At 43.6% G+C, this 20,516-nt stretch overlaps 1 protein-coding gene across 1 annotated transcript in view; it reads left to right on the forward strand.

Annotated features, from left to right (window-relative positions):
• CACNG6 (calcium voltage-gated channel auxiliary subunit gamma 6) overlaps positions 1-19,581 on the forward strand; it is a 164,365-nt gene extending 144,784 nt beyond the window's left edge. The window contains exons 3-4 of the mRNA XM_063435874.1: positions 17,383-17,520; positions 19,260-19,581. Of these exons, the coding sequence (XP_063291944.1) occupies positions 17,383-17,520; positions 19,260-19,486 (365 nt within the window). The 3' untranslated portion in view covers positions 19,487-19,581. The remainder of the gene's footprint in view (positions 1-17,382; positions 17,521-19,259) is intronic.
• The last annotated feature ends 935 nt before the right edge of the window (positions 19,582-20,516 follow it).

Raw genomic sequence — 20,516 nt, forward strand, 5'->3', positions numbered from 1 at the left:
TTTTGCGTAGATGACTGGATTGCGAAACTGACGTTATCTAGGTTTCCTGTAAAAAAACATTGGCTCTTCACCTGATCCCTCAGCTCGGATCCTTGGGGGCTTCGTTAAACTACCAAAACCAGTGATTAATTACGTGTGGGGAAGGCGAGGTATTATCGAGTATGCAAAATACTCGCCTCCTGTCATTACTAAAATTAAGATTATTAGTACACTAAAGCTAGCATAATCTTCAATTATGGTAGAAAAAGGAGCAAAGAATCCCTAGGAGCAGGAGCCAGTACTCATTCCAGTGCAGAAGCTGACAGAGTCTCTGCATACCGTCGCTTTAAGATCAGATTTGGTGGTTCAATGAGAGCTTGAATATTTTTGTGCACTCTAGCGGGGCTGTTGCCACCATCCCTGGCCAGGTTATTAAGTGGTAAGCCCAAATGGAAGATAAACCCCTCTAGGTTGTTGGGAGACTCCATATTTGCATATTTAACAGGCTGGGGTGTAGCATTTTTCCTATGTCTCCAGCCCATACTGAAAGGGTGTGCATCAAAAAATTTGATCTGTATAGATAAATTCCTCATGAAATTCATGGGAAGATTGCTTTTCAAGCAGTATATTCCATCTAAGTGGGCTTTCTGTCACGATTCCGGGAACCAGACACGCTAACACACACACAGAAAAGGTGCTGTACCGGACCTTAGAGTGGCCGGGCTAAGCACACAAAGAATAGTCAGGAAACAAGCCGAGTAAGGGGAACCAGAAGACAGAATAACGAGAAACAAGCTGAGGTCAAAGGGTAGGAGAAAGTCACAAAGTCAGATAAACAAGCCAGTGAGTACGTAACCAGAAACACAAATTCAGTAGCAATGCTAGCAAGCAAAGACCACAACAGGGCAGGGAGGAACAGGAAAGGTAAGTATTTAAACCATAAGGTTAACTCTGATTGGATAATTTCCAATCAGAATTAACAATCACAATCACAATCACAATCAATTATCTATACCTCCCACTGTGATTGAGGCACTGTGCCTTTAACGCTGGGTCAGGTGGCTGACCCCGGCGTGTAATAAAGTGGGCGGTCTCCCAGCGTGCAGCATCATGCATGCTGCTGCTGGGGGACGTAGAGGAAGACACGGGCAGCATCCGAGGCTGGGAGGATACCGCTCGCCGAGCGCACGAGGAGGAGGGGACCGCAGTAGGCCGGAGGGTGAGTGCCGTGAGCGGAGTGCAGCCTCCCCTCGCAGCCGCCCGCGGGGTCCTGACACTTTCTAGGGAACTAAATATTATTAATTGTGTAAATGCAGTACATGTTATTCCTGGCCAGCTAGAGATTGTCATTTTGATCCACCAGACTGCCCTGATTCTTTGGGCACAAATGATAAAATGGTGTTGGATATCCTCCTACTCTTGCTGAACAGTTACAGTTACAGTTAGGATGTAATCTATATACTACTTCTCTGCCTGCCAATGTCTGGTTAATGGTTATTCTGGATTCCTGACCTCCACTTGTCCTGATTACTCTTTGGCAGCTGCTTGTACAGACTTAGTGGCTTGTTATACTCTAATTTCTGTGTCCTCTGACCTTGGCCTATCCCTGTTTACATTAAGCCCAGGCACACTACAGTCATAAAGTGGCTACATCAAATAACTCAAAATACACCTTTTGAAATATGCTGAGTTGCCTAGTTCTGAAAATGGTAAATAAATGGTATGCCATCATGGGGGTAATTTTATTTCATAAGGTGCCATACTGTCTCATAGGCAACATAGCCCAAAAAAATACATTTCTACATTTCCAAGTTTGAAAGAGGCATGTAATATACACTGATTAGCTATAACATTAATGTCAAGTGAACAGTTAGTTCTTGACTTTCATGTGTTATTATCAGGAAAAATGGGCTACTGAATAGATCTGAGTGACTTTGACAAGCACTGGGTCACAGCATCTCCAAAACGGCAAGCCTTGTCCAATTCCCAGTATGCAGGGGTTAGTATCTACCAAGAGTAGTGCAAGGAACGACACGTGGGGAGCGAAGGCTAGTCTATCTGGTCTGATCACACAGAAGAGCTACTGTAGTTCAAATTGCTAAAAAATGAAAAAAAAGCTGTTGGAACACACAGTGCATTGCAGTTTGCTCATGATGACACCTGTCAATTGCCAGACACACTTTCAAGGGGGACATAAGCATCAGAACTGGACCATGGAGCAATGGAAGAAGGTTGCTTTGTCTTATGAATCACATTCTTTTAGATCAGGTAGATAACTGGGTGCATGTGCATCATTTACTTTGGAAAGAGATGGCAGCAGGATGTACTACTGGAAGAAGACAGGGAGTGGAGGCACTGTTAGATTCTCTGCAATGTTCTGCTGGGAAACCTTGGGTCCTGATATTCACATGGATGTTACTTTAACATGTACCACCTACCTAGAGATTGCTGCAGACCACATACACCACTCCATGGCAATGGTGTTCCCTGATGGCAGTAACCTCTTTCAGCAGGATAATGCACCCTACCAAACTGCAAAAATTGTTAAGGAATTGTTCGAGGAACTTGACAAAGCCTTGGCCTCCAAATTCCCAAGATCTCAGTCTGAGCATCTGTGGGATGTGCTAGAGCAACAAACCCAATCCATGGAGGCCTCACTTTGCAACCCTGCAGGAATGAAAAGATCTGTTGCTAATGTATTGGTGCCACATACCACAGGGCAAGTTTGTTGTCCATTGATACATCAGAGCTGTTTTAGCAGCATGAAGGGGACCTACATGATATTAAGCAGTTGGTTTTAATGTTGTGGCAGTGTATGTGGTCCTGTAAACCGTGGAAAATCAGTAAAAGGGGACAATGTTACATTTCTGAGATATTGCTAAATAAAAATATTGGGGATTTATTGCAATAATACTGTAGAAAGAGCACTTCTTATAATATATATTTCTCTTCTTTCTTGTTCTTGTTGGGATGCTCAGATGTTCATTGGCAAACTTCAGACAGGCCTTTACATGTGCTTTCTTGAGCAGAGGGACCTTCCGGGCGCTGCAGGATTTCAGTCCTTCACGGCGTAGTGTGTTACCACTTGTTTTCTTGGTGACTATGGTCCCAGCTGCCTTGAAATCATTACCAAGATCCTCCTGTGTAGTTTTGGGCTGATTCCTCACCATTCTCGTGATTATTGAAACTCCACGAGGTGAGATCTTGCATGGAGCACCAGACCGAGGGAGACTGACAGTTATTTTGTGTTTCTTCCATTTGCGAATAATCGCACCAACTGTTGTCACTTTCTCACCAAGCTGCTTGGCGATGGTCTTGTAGCCCATTCCAGCCTTGTGTAGGTCTACAATCTCATGCCTGACATCCTTAGACAGCTCTTTGGTCTTGGACATGGTGGAGAGTTTTGAATCTGAGTGATTGCTTCTGTGGACAGTTGTCTTTTTACAGGTAACAAGCTGAGATCAGGAGCACTCCCTTTAAGAGAGTGCTCCTAATCTCAGCTCGTTACCTGTATAAAAGACACCTGGGAGCCAGAAATCTTGCTGATTGATAGGTGATCAAATACTTATTTCACTCATTGATATGCAAATCAATTTATAACTTTTTTGACATGTTTTTCTGGATTTTTTTTCTGTTATTCTGTCTGTCACTGTTAAAATACACCTACCATTAAAATTATAGACTGATAATTTCTTTGTCAGTGGGCAAACAGTCAAAATCAGCAGGGGATCAAATACTTTTTTCCCCTCACTGTATAATTAAACTACAAAGGATGGTACAGGATAATGAACAGCATATGTTATTTGCTGTACTCTGGAAGAGAGAGTGTCTGGTTGATATGTCATATTTTGTGTATGTGTATATGTGTAGGGCTGCTTGTGGTATGGCATGTGAGTGGCTACCTTTATGTTTTTGTGAGTGTATGTGGATTGTCAGTGGTATTTGTTGGGACTTTGTGTGTGTTTGTGTGTGGGTTGTTTGTATTATTTGTATAAGGGGAGGTTTCTTCTGCAGCTATGTGAAGTCCCACTGGGACTCCTGATAGATCAGAGCATGTTTGACTCTGGCAGCCTTGAGTGCCGTGCACGTGCCATAGGTTGCTGACTCCTGATATAGACAGTGAAATTCAGGGTTTTTAAGAGAAATGTATGTATGTATATATGTATATATATATATATATATATATATATATATATATATATATATATATATATATATATATCCAAATTATTCAGATAGCACTCCAAGGACTTTAAGAGGATAAAAAAAACCTTAGCGTTTATTGCTCAAATTAAAAAGATCAACGTTTCAGTTTGTAAACCAAACTTCCATTAGGATGAGCTAATACAGTAAAAGATAATCATTATATACCCACCACCAACATATTCAGTTACCCAATTAGTAAGGGGATTCCGCCTGCAACCGGGGTCTTGACGTCATCAGAGGTCTTCTCCATGGTGAGAGTGAGAGATTATCAAATCTTTATCCACAGACATCAATATCATTATAAGACCAGGGTGGCATAGTCCTGAAAAACTATTCTGATTACAGGACGGAGCTCCTACGTCAGCTATCTGACACAAACATTTATTTACCTCTTACAGGTGACCCTACTAGCTTGGTTCAACCACAAATCACAATGTGACAAACTGCCCTTTGTCCCTGGCTTTTGGAGGAGCCTGATTGCCAGCCTCCTGCCTTATGTGCCCTGGGGTGTATGGCCCTTTAAAAATATTATATGGGCATATGGAGACTTTTGGGAACAATGCCCCTTAAAAACTGTGTCCCCAGACTGTGAAAATACTCTTTTCGTGTCTTTTTCCCTTATGGTTTGGTAAATGGGGCTTACCGAACCAACTACCAAACAGGCGGACCACACACAAGTGGAGTGTGCCACCAATTTACCTCCCAGGCTGGTGGTTAACTGCAGGTTAATTGCTGACTGCTGGGTGGCTGCCGTTCGTACAGTCGAACACGTGGCGGCGGCCATCTTTGTTAGTCGTGTTTTGCCGTCAAACTCATGGAACTGAAATCGGCTATGCGACGGCATGAACACCGCTGAACCTTACCTTCTCCTTCACTTCGACACTGTGCTGGAATTCGAAGTGCGTTCGACTATTCGAATGCCATGTTAAACTGGGCTATTTGCACAAACGGCGCCCAGGAAAGCCATGCTTGCGGTCAGTCAAATAGGACTTCCATATAACTTTTGAACCACTGGACCAAAGTGTATGATTTTTGGATATGTATGTATACTGATTATGCTGATCCAGAATATGTAACCAATTTTGGGACCACTTTTGCACTGTCTGTGTCAAGATCACATGTAATGCAGACCTTTTATTTAGACTGTTGCATACAATGCCTCACATCACCTTCACCTATTATCATGTTTACCAGAGGGTAATCCATCCCAAACACCATCAGGGAGTTACGTGCTTTGCAACATTACTGAATATATATATATATATATTAAATGTACTTAAATAGTTACTTTTGTATTTTGAACAATGTTTTATTTAATATATAACATTTATCTCTGAGACATTTTGGGATGGACATTGTCTTTTGTATTCTGTCCTGCACTACAACCAGGAAAGAAGCAAACATAGAGGTTAGGCAGCCTGGGTTATTATGACTTTAAACCCAATTTTCCTTTTGCTCATTGCCCTGTTGTGGTTTCATCCTGATCGAAATCCGATAGTGCGTTCCTGATCTTGATTTTCTGGTATTTGATTTTGGCTTTGTTTAACTTCCGTGAATTCTGGTATCCTTGACTTTTGGCTTTCCATCATCATTGCGTCTGATTCTGTGTTCCTGACCTTGGCAAGTATTTTGACTATTCTTGGATATGTTAAGTCCGGCCATTCTAAGGTCCGGTTATACTTTATCCTTAGTCCTAGGTGTGACACAGTTCTGCATGCTGGATCAACTTGTAATCCTGACACACACACAGTACAGGCACACAGTCAAACACAGTTACAGGCAGACAGATACACACACTTACAGACACACACACACAAGTACAGGCAGAGAGCCACACATAGTTATAAGCAGACAGATACACACACACTTACAGACACACAGAGTTACAGATAGACAGTTACACACACATCAACAGGCAGACAGTCACACACAGTCACTGGCAGATAGATACACACACACAGTTACAGATATACAGTCACATACACATTTACAAGCAGACAGTCACACAGTTACAGTCAGGCACACAGTTAAAGACACACACACACACACAGTTACACACACACAGACGGGTACCTTTCTCCATTATGCTCTGGAATGGGAGGAGTGGAGGCTGCAGTCCATTTCTAGCAGTTGAGGAAGCAAAAAGTCCTTAAGTGTGCAGCGATACCGGGCAGCGGGAAGAGGCCACACTTAGCCCCAACTCCCTGTCAGGATTATAGTTGATCCAGCATGCAGAATTGTATCACACCTAAAGACTAAGGATAACGTCTAACCAGACCTTAGAATGGCCGGACTTAACGTACCAGAGAAAAGACAAAATACTTGCCGAAGTCAAGGACACAGAATGAGACACAATGATGAGGAAAGTCAGAAGTCAAGGATACCAGAAATCAGGGAAGTCAAAACAAAACCAAAGTCAAATACCAGAAAAAAGATGATCAGGAACACACTCTCGGATAACCAACGGGGCACTGGCAAAAAGTTATTTTGGGTTTAAATAACCCTCTACAGGCTGTAATTGGCTGTCTCTGACCTCTGACCCCAAAACGTGCGTGCATGTCTATGACATGACAACGCACGCATGTTGGCGCTATCTTTAATGTGGGCGAAGGTAAGCTTATTATAAAATTCCTGATCCGCAGCGGACACCGTTCCTAAGAACGTCGCACCCGCTGGGGAGCGGAATAGAGGGAGATCGGGCAGCTGTCTGCCGCGTCCAAGGTAAGTTTAAAACCTTTCTGTAAGGAAACCAAGTGTATTTAAACCTCCTTCGGTAGTTTCCTCCCGAACCGCCAGAGCCTAGTGTATATAGCTCTCCGTTCGGTAGTTGCAATAGACGAAATCCATACGAAATAGCTATAGCTTCACAAGATAATTCCCTTAGTAAAGCATACGAATTCCAAATAACAGCCAAAGTCAAGAAGCAGGGTACAAGAAGAACTGGCTTTAATTAACACACACAGGCTTTTATGCAAGTCCCCATGCAAAGGGACATCCCACAGGGAGGGACAACATGTAACCAATCCCGTACAGTAAAAACATAAAGCACACCCAGCACAAACATATAATTCCCTCCCCTAGCCCTGGAGATAATCAAGTCTGATAAAGTAATAACTTGATTATCTCCAGGCAGAAAAATCACTGTTTTCCCCAATATCTGGAACACCCCTTTCCAGATATCCCCTGATGGCCACCCAGATCGGGGCTAACGTATTCAAATTTCACCCAGATTGGTTCAGGGGTTCTCAAAAACCATGGAAGTCCTTTGTGACCGGTTTGGGTGGGCTGCCCAAAATAGTTCCACAAGTTTGGGTGGTTTTGCCGGTCACTGTATAAAAAGGAGAAAAACAAACAAAAGTACCGAATGGATTCCCCTGGCTCCTAGCAGCGATTGTTCCCCTCATTCGTATGCACAGCTGTACCGAATAGCGCTCTTCTAGCTAATCGGTACATATAGTTCCAGCGTTCGTGTGTTTGAGACCGGTGTTCGGGAAGTCGAGTGTCTGATTTTAGTTCCAGACACTCGACGACCGCTGCCTTTGTTCGTATGAAAAAAGATGGCCGTGGTTTTCTCAGCCACGTGGCGTTCGGTAGTACAAACGCTGGCCGCACGCGTAGAGGGTTTCATTGATGCCGGTTTTGAAGTTAAATGAGCCAGGGGGTGGTCTTTGTTCGGTAGTTTCATCTACCGATTGGAAACACGCAGAAATAGAAGGGAAACATGAAGAAATACCGAATAAAAGGTTAATTTCCCCTATAAGTCCATGGGTCGGCATACCCGCCTAGACCCTGTCGGGTTTGCTTGGGGATGAACGAGAAAAAAGTATTTTTAGGAGTCCAGTTCGGTCTGTCAGGGCATACCATCCGCATTACCATTTTGTTTGCCCGGACGGTATTGCATTGTAAAGTGATATGGCTGGAGGGCTAGGCTCTACCGTAATAGCCTGGGGTTGTCGCCAGCTACCCGGTTTAGTCACACAAGGGGGTCGTGGTTGGTCATAAGGGTAAATGCCCATCCATATAGATATGGCTGAAGTTTCTTGAGTGCCCAAACAAGAGCTAAGCACTCTTTCTCCACGGTGGCATAGCTGACCTCTCTGGGCAAAAGTTTACGGCTGAGATATGCCACCGGGTGTTCCATGCCGTCGTCTCCCACTTGGCTCAACACGGCTCCCAACCCAAACATGGAGGCATCTGTGTGGACAAGAAATTGTTTAGTGTGGGTGGGTGCTGCCAACACAAGGGCCTCCCTCAATGCCGCTTTAAGTTTCTGTAAAGCGTCCGCGCACTCTGGGGTCCAGGAGACCTGTTTTGGTAGGGCCTTTTTGGTAAGGTCGGTGAGGGGTTTGGCCAGGGCACTGTACTCTGGGACAAATTTTCGGTAATAACCGGCCGTCCCTAAAAAGGCTAGTACCTGGGTTTTGGTACAGGGTTGGGGCCAATTAGCTATAGCCTCTACCTTAGCTGGACGCTGCCTACCGGAACCCACCCTGTGGCCGAGATACTGTACCTTGGCCATGCCTACATGGCATTTGTCCGGTTTCAAGGTGAGCCCTGCGAGGTGGATTCGCTTGAGTACCCTGTACACGTGGTACATGTGCGGCTATAGATGGCAATATCATCTAGATATGCACATGCAAAGTCCTGGAACCCCTCCAGGAGCCTATCGGCCATCCTCTGAAAAGTAGCCGGGGCATTCTTCATCCCAAAGGGCATAACCTTGAATTGGTATAGCCCAAATGGGGAGACATATGCTGACTTGGGAATGGCCGCAGGCTCCAAGGGGATCTGCCAATACCCTTTGCACAGGTCCAGGGTAGTCAAGTAATTCCCCCCAGCCATACGTTCTAAGAGCTCATCTATTCTGGGTATGGGGTATGCGTCGGTTATGGTGGGATCATTGAGCCTCTGATAGTCTACACAGAAGCGCGTGGTGCCGTCGCACTTCGGTACTAGTACTACCGGGGACTTTGGGAGGGTTCTATAACCCCTAGCTTTAGCATATCCCTTATCTCGGTGAGCATACTCTCACGTACTGCCTCAGGGATACGATATGGTTGCTGCCGTAACAGCGTTTCTCCCTGGGTTTCTACACGATGTACCGCAGCGGAGGTATAGCCTGGGATGGCTGAAAACATTTCTTGGTATCCCTGCAGCAGTTGAGCTGCCTCACCTTTCTCTAAGGGGTTTAAGTTTTGACCCAAGCTTACTTGGTCAATAGTACACGGGAAGGTGTCTAATAAATGAGGGAGGGGTTTATCCTCAGTGGCGGGAGCACACACGGCGCCCACATCTTCCGTCCTCTCAAAATAGGGTTTGAGCATGTTCACATGAAAAGCTTTTGTCAGCCTTTCATCTGAACATTTGCTCACAATGTAGGTAGTATCGCTGATGTGCTCTACCACTTTGAAAGGTCCCTGCCAGGCTGCTTGCAGCTTGTCCTTCTTAGCAGGCCTCAGGGCCAATACTTTCTGCCCTAGGTCTAGTACCCTATCGTACCACTTCTTCTGGCATTCCTGGGCCGCCTGCAGGATCTCCCGAACAGATTCGGTGAGAGCCCGCAAACGGCCCTGGAACTCCAGAACATACTGGACGATAGGCACTCCCCCCTCATCTGTCTTGCCCACCCAGTGCCCCCGTACGAGATCCAGTGGGCCCCGAACTTTTCTCCCGAAAAGGAGTTCGAAGGGGGAAAACCCAGTGGATGCCTGGGGCACCTCGCGGTAGGCGAACAGAAGGTGGGGAAGATACTTTTCTCAATTCCTGTGGGACTCTGTGAAGGTTTTTAGCATCTGTTTGAGTGTGCCATTGAAACGTTCACAGAGCCCGTTAGTCTGGGGATGATAGGGGGCGCTAAATAGGGGTTTCAATCCACAGCTCTGCCACAATTGCTGTGTCAGAATTGCCGTGAACTGAGTTCCCTGATCGGACAGGATCTCCTGGGGGAAACCTACCCGGGTGAATATTTTAACTAGGGCCTCTGCCACAGTCTCTGCCCCTATGTTCGTGAGGGCGACCGCTTCTGGGTATCTAGTGGCGTAGTCCACTACGGTTAGAATACACTTTTTGCCAGACTGGCTGCGTCGGCTGAGCGGGCCTATCAAGTCCACAGGGGGGTATCCCAGAAAGGGGAAGGGGGGTCGGGGGTCAACTCCTACCTGGTTTTCCTCAGAGTGCAGCGGTGCTTCCAGTCTGGCTTGAGCTCGGGTGGTAACCGGGTATGCCTCTGAAGGGATGTCACATGCTAGTTGGGAGGTTAAGCATCCGACGTCATACCCCAATATGACCTTGGCTGGTAGTTCCTGCATAATGCCGACCTCCAACTGTTTGGACCCCGAGCCCCAGTCGACAAGGACGTTGGCGGTGGGTAGTTTGTGTATAGCACCCCCAGCCACACTTACAGCGACTGTGCGTCCGGTGCGGGTTTGAGCATTGACCGTTTGAGGTTGTACCACAGTTAAAGTAGCCCCAGAGTCTCTCAGCGCCCGGGCCCCCACACCATCCACTGTAATCCATTGGCGGTGGTGGTCCCGGTTGTCACCCCCAGCTTGCACTGGGTTGACCTCCTGTAACACACTCCACTGTTCTTCCTGGTTAGGGATGTAGGTCGTGCTTTCTTGCTGCAAACAATGAGCGGCTGCCCTGGGTTGTTGTGGTGGTTGCCTTTCCCAGACTCCCCCGTTCAAGCGAGGGCACTGTTTTTTATAATGTCCAGGTTGCTTGCAATAATGGCACACTGCAGTGGGTCGAGATGTTATTGTGTGGGCTTGGTGGTGGGTTGCTCATGGAGGTTCTAGGAGGTGTAGGGGTTGCTGGAGCCGTGTAGTTAGGCTTAAAAGTTGGACTGCTCACCCCCTGTTCCCTCCTCCTGTTATCCTGATATTCATCCGCTAATCTGGCGGCTTCCTCCACAGTTTTAGGCTTTCTATCTTTTACCCAGTCTTTTATATCCTCTGCAGTGTGATTAAAAAATTGCTCCAATAACATGAGTTGTAAGGCATCCTCCAGGGTTGTTGCTTGGCAGCCCTTCATCCAATTACGGGCGGCCCTGTGTAGCCGAAAAGCCCATTCAGTATGGGAATCTCTCCCTGTCTTCCTCAGATCGCTAAACTTTTTCCGGTATGCCTCAGGGGTTACAGCATATCTGGCCAACAAAATGTCTTTTATCTTTTCATAATTTTGTATGTCCCCCTCAGGTACTGCTCGCTCTGCTGCTCTTCCTGACAACTTGCTGCTAATTACTGCAGCCAATTTTGTGGAGTCTAATCCCTCCAGTGCACATTGACGTTCAAAGTCTTGTAAATAACTGTCAATTTCCATTTCATTGTCATTAAAAGATTTAAATGCTGCATAATTTACCTTCTTTGGTAGGTCATTAGTACTTCCCGGGGAGTGTAGTAAATCTCCCTGTGACGGTCTGTCTCGGTCCTCTCGCTCTTTTTGCGATTGCCTGGCTTGTGCAATGACCCGCAGAACCGCCTCTGTAGCTGGATTGGGTCCCAATAGACTGAGCATCCATCTGATGTCCTTCTGCATTGCGGTTTCTTCCTCGTGCTCCATCTCTGTATTACTGGTTCCGTCGCTCTGTATTAATTCTGAAATTAACGTGGCTTTTGTCTTGTTACTTGCCACTATGCCTCGAGCTTCCAGTAAATCTTTTAGCGTGGTTCTTTTAAGTAGCTGGTACTGCTGAGCCATTCATTCCCTTGCTTGGTTTGAAACGTCCATTCGGGATTCGAATCTATCCGCTTGCCACCAGTTGTAAGGAAACCAAGTGTATTTAAACCTCCTTTGGTAGTTTCCTCCTGAACCGCCAGAGCCTAGTATATATAGCTCTCCGTTCGGTAGTTGCAATAGACAAAATCCATACGAAATAGCAATAGCTTCACAAGATAATTCCCTTAGTAAAGCATACGAATTCCAAATAACAGCCGAAGTCAAGAAGCAGGGTACAAGATGAACTGGCTTTAATTAACACACACAGGCTTTTATGCAAGTCCCCGTGCAAGGGGACATCCCACAGGGAGGGACAACATGTAACCAATCCCGTACAGTAAAAACATAAAGCACACCCAGCACAAACATATAATTCCCTTCCCTAGCCCTGGAGATAATCAAGTCTGATAAAGTAATAACTTAATTATCTCCAGGCAGAAAAATCACTGTTTTCCCCAATATCTGGAACACCCCTTTATACATGGAGTATCCCCACAAATAATATGTCTCCTGATAGGCCCGATCTGGGTGACCAACATATTCAAATTTCACCCAGATTGGTTCAGGGGTTCTCAAAAACCATGGAAGTCCTTTGTGACCGGTTCACCGTGGGTGGGCTGCCCAAAATAGTTCCACAAGTTTGGGTGGTTTTGCCGGTCACTGTAGAAAAAAGAGAAAAACAAACAAAAGTATCGAATGGATTCCCCTGGCTCCTAGCAGCGATTGTTCCCCTCATTCGTATGCGCAACCGTACCGAATAGCGCTCTTCTAGCTAATCGGTACATATAGTTCCAGCGTTCATGTGTTTGAGACCGGTGTTCGGGAAGTCGAGTGTCCAATTTTAGTTCCAGACACTCGATGACCAAGTCCCGCTGCCTTTGTTCGTATGAAAAAAGATGGCCGCGGTTTTCTAAGCCACGTGGCGTTCGGTAGTACGAACGCTGGCCGCACACGTAGAGGGTTTAATTGATGCCGGTTTTGAAGTTAAATGAGCCAGGGGGTGGTCTTTGTTCGGTAGTTTCATCTACCGAATGGAAACATGCAGAAATAGAATGAAAACAAGAAGAAATACCAAATAAAAGGGTAATTTCTTCACACTTTCTGTCAGCGTGGTTGTCTAGTTTATGTGCAGCCCCGCTAACAGAAGAGCCGAGAGCCGTGACACAGATTTATTTTCACCTCCGCTGCCGATTTAGCTCTGCCTCCATATGTATTGCCCTTTTTCATCACCACCAGACCCCAAGTGTGTGAGCTGTGTCGGGCACCTGCGTCCTAGCTGCCAGGGCGCCCTGTGCAGCCCCACAGCTCGCACACCCCTAAGGTCGGCCCTGCCTGCCACTTACCTGGCTTGCCCAGCAGTGAGTGCACTACTTAGTTGTCCTTTTCCTTTAACGTTTGACCTGCACACTTAATGTTTTTTTCTTTTTTACTGCTCCTTTTTTTCCTCTTTCTTGTTCACTTTGCACTTCAGCTATGAATAAAATCAACGTTTAGTGGCTTTCCACAGGTAGAATTCTAAATCACAAATTAAAATGTGCATGCTTGTCTATTGTGCATTTGGTTTGTGATATGGCTACATTTCAACTCATTGTTTCAGTTGGTCACCTGAATGCAGCTGATCACCTGAATTGCTGTTCAGAATGAATCTCCAAGTCTAGTGAAAAAGTATTTTACAAAATGTGTTCACAAATAATGAGGATCACATAAATTGACATGGAATAATATAAAGTCTGGCATGTGAGTAAAGGGTAGACTTGTGCAATCGGATACAGCTAGCATGCACCGTGGTTGCTATTAATGGTGCTTTGAATGACTGCATATGGGTGGTCTTTTCTGCTCTCATTTATCAATCAATTAATCAACAATGCTAAATCGCGGATGGGAGAAAAAGCTATTTTTAAATAGACTTTTCTCTCAATATATACATTACTAGTAAAACTTCTACATTTGTTCTACTCAGTGTAGAAGTGGTAAAAGGCTTGTCAGTTGCCTATTGCCCTTTTCCATTCATTTATTGAGAAATTCCCTTTTTTCAATTTAAAATTACACAGACTCTTCATGTTGTACCACCAAAGTCCCTGATGCTCCCCACTGGTATCTTATGTCATGCTCTCCTAGCATTTTGGTGATTGGTAGAAATCTATGCCTTTCTGGACTGCAAACGGCATATCATCAAAAACATTTATCTGACTGTCCTCCACAGTGACAGTGGGGTGGTATCTAGAGAGTGCTAAGAGAGCTGTCTTAACAGAAATGTCCTGAGAGATAGCTATTATATCCCTTGAAGCATCCGCAGGGGCGGTGGGAGCATTCCGAGTGCGGAGTGCCGAAAGCATTGGAATTAGTGATGTCCCGAATGGTTCGCTGGCGAATAGATGAGTAGTTTGGTTCGTTATAGAGGTTTGTAGAGAAAGTTTATAGTGATCATGATTTTTAGCGATATCCAATATTTTTAAAGTGGTCCCAGTGCCACCACTCATATCTGGTGTCACAATAGCTTGCATTTAAAAAACAAACAAAACTTTTTTGACTGTAATATAATAGCAGTCAGTTTCCTTCACACGTGTGCGTTTCAGGGCCTGCCAGGGCACAGTGTCACAACAGTGCAACTCATAGCTGGTGTAACAGTAGTGTACATTAAAAAAAACCTAGAAATTTGACTGTGAAATAATAGCAGTCAGTTTCCTTCACACGTGTGCGTTTCAGGGCCTGCCAGGGCACAGTGCAACTCATATCTGTTGTAACAGTAGTGTACATTTAACAAAAAATACAGGGGGCTTGTTGTCACCTTTCGGGGACCCTTGGTGTTGTACGTGGCTGGGTGGAGGAAGAGACCTTCAATGACATCAGTGAGGACAAGGAACGGGACATGGCTAGCTTGGTATCCAACCTTGTGCAAATGGGGAGTTTGCGGTTGTGCAAATGGACTGTTTGCGGTTGTTTGCGGTTCGTTAAACGGGGAGTTTATGCCCTTTATGGATTAAAACCAGACTCTGCATCAACTATGTAATTTTCCATGGGAGTTTTGCCATGGATCCCCCTCCGGCATGCCACAGTCCAGATGTTAGTCCCCTTGAAACAACTTTTCCATCACTATTGTGGCCAGAAAGAGTCCCTGTGGGTTTTAAAATTCGCCTGCCTATTGAAGTCTATGGCAGTTCGCCAGGTTCGCCCGTTCGCGAACATTTGAGGAAGTTCGCGTTCGCCGTTCGTGAACGGAAAATTTCATGTTTGCGACATCACTAATTGGCATCATTCCACTGTCTCCCCTCACTGTCTCCGCTATGCTACCTTGTTAGCAAGTCCATGTAATAAAACCGTTCTGTTTCTGTCTTTTTCCAGGTTGATTGAAATAAGTATTTTATGTATATTCTTCTTGGGTAAAAGGCTCGCCATGTTGATATAGATCTATATTAACCAAAAATACTAATACACAATCTGACTAACAGTTTCTTCAAGTTTATTTTTACAGTTACTGAAACATAATAAAACAACAAAGAATGTTACAGGATAATGGATGTTCAAGAGCAGATGGTAATTGCTGGACTCCTTGTAGCGTTTCTCGCCGCGCGCGGTCCTGCTTCTGCAACGAGCCACGCGCGGCTCATCCGACGGCGATATCAGAAAGGCGGGCAGTGACCGCGAGAAGCGGTCACGTGTCCTGCCTGACTCTAAGAGCGCGCCGTGTGTCTCGGGCGCGCTCTTAAAGGGACAGTGGGAGCCGAAATATTAAACTGTCTCCCATTGGCCCCTGTCATGCCACATTCCCCATACACTCACGTTTTGGGGGCGTGGATATGACAGGGGCTAATCAGATTGAAATCTAGGGTATTTAAACTCACCTTTTCCCTTAGTACCTTGCCCTATCGTGGTTTCTGGTTCAGTTCCCTTTAGTGCTTGTATCGTTCAGTTGTGTTTTTTTGGTGCTAGACCTTGGCTTTGTTCCTGACTCTGTTTTCTCTTTATCCTTGCTTGTCTTGTTCGCCGGTTTGCTCTCCTGTGTACCAGTCCTTGGCTTGTTCTAGTTTACGCTGTCTCTCTGTCCCCTTGACCTCGGCTTGTTCTGGACTCTGTCTTTTCTTGTCCTCGTCTAGTCCGGCCATTCTAAGGTCCGGTAAGACTTATTTTGTTTTCTTGCTTCTAGACTATCTGGACTATTCTTGCGTGTTGGGGTATATTACCGTGACACTCCTAAAGGGAAAGTTAGTCTCTACATAGTTAGAGAACAGTCGGACAAGAACCTTGTGCAGCAAGACCTTGTGGCCCTTTGTCCCCTATTCTATATAGCTATGACCATAATGATGTCAGAATATAACCCTAGCCCTATAAGGACAAGACACCCAATCCACATTCCAGACTTCTCACAGACAAAGAAAGCCTTGCGACTTATTGATACCATCTGCTACTTATGCCAATTGAAACATCCATACCTAATCAATAGAAACATAGAATATGCAATATTCTGCAGTCCATAAGGGTCCCCAGGCCCACAGTTTCTGGAACTCCACATAGCCTTATGTTCCTCCGGCGGTGCCTCAAGTGATGCTACTGTACGGGTGAGTCGTTGGACCTGCTGGATATATGTATCCATTAGCATTCGGCCTCCGCCAGCCGGTCCTCTCGTTCCCCTTCTTGGGATTCTGCTTTGCCTAACCGGGAGTTTAGGCTGCTGATTTCTGTTTGCACCCCAGCTAGGTCAGCTTGCAAGGTTGCACTGAGGTCAAGCAGTGGCTTCTTGATATCTCCTTTAGTGGATGGAGAGGTATCCGTATTGGAGTCCGTTCCCCTGGTGTACTCCGCTGGGCACCTGTGAGGCTACAGACATTTCTTCAAGATGGCCTCCCAGATATAGTGTGAAGCCGGAGTCTTCTCAGACACATCTGTGCCCCGTGCTCAGCAAACCACGCCCCCGACAGGCATCTTTCTTTGCTTGTTTGAATGCTTCCCCGAATTGTTTCCTATGGACGATATACAGCCAAGCCAAACTGTCACATCAATGAGTATCAGGAAAACTAAAAATCTTACTTTCAGGAAAAATGATTTGGCTGGACTGAATTATTCTGCCATTCACAAAACTAATAAAGGCACATGGTATAATATATCAACTTATGGTTCAAGGCTATTAAGTAGAAACTATTATGCAGGCTGTTGAATCACAGCAAGCTTTCCAGTTTTATTTGCAAATATTAAAATATATTCATTGTATAAGGCAGTGTAAGGCTAATATTGGTGGAGATACAGGTAACGCTCTTTATATCATGTCCATGTAAACTTAAATATTAACTTTTAATAAAGTTATTGTCTTTAAGATTATAAAACAAGCAAAGCACAAACTTTTAAGAGCATCTAACTTATAACAGTCATTGAAACAATGTTACGGTTTGTTATAATTAATAGCAATACATTATTGGTTAGTGAAGGATGACATTAATATGATACGATATTGATAAATTATTTGTATTCCACTTTTGTATTCCACAGATCTAAATATCACAGCTGCAGTTATGTCTCTGTTGAGTATAACACTTATGGTAATGGGATCAATCTGCATCACCATGGTTCTAAGCAAAGGAGTGGAGTTCCTTCTGAAGCCTGCTTGTGTCTTTTTTGTTCTTTCAGGTAAGTAACATAATATTATACAATTATACAGATAAGAAAGGCACTCACAATTCAGTTATAGAAAATGCCACAATAAGGAATAATACTACATATAAAAATCGCAAACTATTATTATTATTACATATTTCCATCTGAAAGCTTTAAAAAAGCAATATATGATTCATAATTCACAGTTGCCAACATCTGAACAAAAATGTTCAGGGACTCTTTTGGGAAAATTATTAAGCTATTAAAACTGTCAGTTTCTTCATATGTGAGGAAGGCTGAACTTGATGGACCCAAGTCTCTTTTCAGCTATGTAACTATATACCCTTACTCTCATTTATGAATATACAGTATAAAAGGATAATAAAACAATAGATAATCACTAATAGTTCTAAGGCAGGTAATCTGTAAGCAGCAATCAGTGGGCGTAGAAACCCCTCTATAGTACAGAAACAGGTTGCACCAAATCAATTATAGCAAAATAATAGAAAACAAAGAGAATGAAACAAATAAGTAATTTGCAAAAAATAATAAAAAAATATGGAAAATACAGTGTTTACATTGAAAGCTAGGAACACCTCCAGTTGCAGTCACTCAGAGTGAACCAGATCTGCTGTGCACGAGCATCTTGTGATTCAGTATCTCCTCCCACTGCATGCAGACACTGAACTTTCCTCATGCTGATTGGCCAGGGCTGTGTTTGAATCATGCTGGCTCTGCTCCTGATCTTCCTCCTTGTCAGTCTCAGCCAATCCTATTGGGAAGCACTGTGATTGGATCAGGCCACCACTTCTGATGATGTCAGCAGACTGCTTGTTTTTTGTGAGGCATGTGAGAGTTTTTGTGAGAGTTACAGGTTTAAGCTTGAATATAGTAAGATTTTGCTATATTTATGGAGGCATGAGAGGACCAGGGGGTGGTTTTAACACTATAGGATCATTAATACATATTTGTGTTCCTGACCCTATAGTGATCTTTAATATATTGTGAAGGAGCAACTTTTTGTTTTTGAAATAAGATATTTTCTCACTATACTGATTGACTACTGCTTACTACCTCAATTGAAATATACAAATACCTTGATTGGTTCTTGCCAAGTAAGAGATTTTTAAACTCTCTTACTTGGCAGGAGCCATACTGTTATTTCAAGTCTGATCTTTTTCACATACTAGTCAAGCTCCAAACAAATTATAATTTACATAGATGCTAGTTGAGAACTAAACATTTCTAATGAAAGATCATTTGGACTCTAAAATACAGATTAACAGCATTATTAATATCATTAGCTTAATTGCAGTCAAGCTAACCCCAGTGAATACTTAGGTTTATAAATTCAATATTTCCTAGATAAGATGAACATGTATCATATATAATACACCAACAGTTAGTCTCTATGATTTTACCTGCTTCTGTGCAGGGAGTGAAGCAGTGAGACCACCGAGACTAATGGTTGGTTTTCATACACTGTCTGACCCAAGGTGCATGTATATGGCTGACGAATCCTGTCACATACTTAAGGTTGGGATGAGATTTTCCAACTATATTTTACATGTACTTCATTTAAAAAAAAAAAAATAACAATTTATTTGTAAAACTTGATGAAAGGGTTATATGAAAAATAGTTTTGAGACGACACTTGTCCTTTAAGACTTTTCTGCCTTTTTGTTACTTAAAATGAACTGTCAACACCCACACTATACATTCCCTTATACATCTATAATTTGCACGTCTTAATATGTCATTGTTTATTTCAGGTACATTCGTCCTTATTACCATGGAGGTATTTCGTCATGCTGTGAGATGGCTTATGGCAAGTAACCAGTATGTACGTCTGGAATATGAGTACTCATGGTCAGTAGCTTGTGCTGCAGCTGCCGGAGCCATATTGATATTTGGAGGAGGTTGTTGCTTGGTCCTGGTAATGCCTCCTTTGCCCAAGAAACCATGGGAATACTGTATGAAGAAAGGAGGCAGTTCATAAAGAAGCACACGGAGATCGTTTTTACATATTTTAATGGCCATAGGGCTAACGAACGATCCACTGTGACCTAGTTTTCTATGAAGAAGTCCTTTGCAGAGAAAACATAAAGGACAATTGTTTGTTTACGTAATTGTATTTTTATGCACACGATGCAGGTTCACAGTCATTATTTGGACTGTAAAGATGATGGCACCCTACAGTGGAAGATGCTTTAATAGAAGGACAGTCAATTTTCATTCTATTGGACCGGATGTTTTGTCTCTTTCTATCTTTGTAAATAAGCTTTGTAGCACCCAGAACTTTGTTGATGCATTTTATTTCAGGGCATGAAATGGGAGTGGGGGATCCGAGGGTTGTGGGTAACTATTGTATAAAAAAATTACTGATTTGGTGTTATACTATATTGTGCTATTAAAAGTTATTTTTATTCCAGTGAGTGTACTGAATTGATCTAATAAGCTATGTAATCCACACATGCAGTTTTCTAATCCAAAATACTGCTCATAACCACTATGGAAGTCTGGCCAAGTATGCTTCTCTCGAAGTGTATTCTGAGTCAGTTTGTATGATAACCAAAGAATAAACAATTGAACAGTTGTGTCAGTTAAAATCAGATAAGAATGAGTTCAATTCATACTTTGGTCAGTTGCCAATGTTTTACAAAATGTAGGACCAAGTAGAATAGTTACAAACATGTTCTTAATTAGCCAAATCTTTATTTAAGTTTCATGTAAATATTCTTGTTGCTTAGACACAGCTTCTTATTACATGAACAAAACCTTCAAAATACGTGAACAAAACACTTCAAAATTATTAAAGTACTGTTAGGATAGAGGGACTGGATACATATCTATTGTGAGATATTTATTCAACGTAGATTGCCAAGGGGACTGCTCAATATGTAGATTACAAGATATATATAATCCTACAAGATCTGTGGGTGCGTTTGAACACTTCTGTTTAAATGTTGTGCATGCTAATCAATTTCAGGTTGACCTTTGTTTTGCTTTTAATATAAAATGTGACAAAT

The sequence above is a fragment of the Pelobates fuscus genome, chromosome 11, assembly GCF_036172605.1.
Source record: "Pelobates fuscus isolate aPelFus1 chromosome 11, aPelFus1.pri, whole genome shotgun sequence".
NCBI lineage: Eukaryota > Metazoa > Chordata > Amphibia > Anura > Pelobatidae > Pelobates > Pelobates fuscus.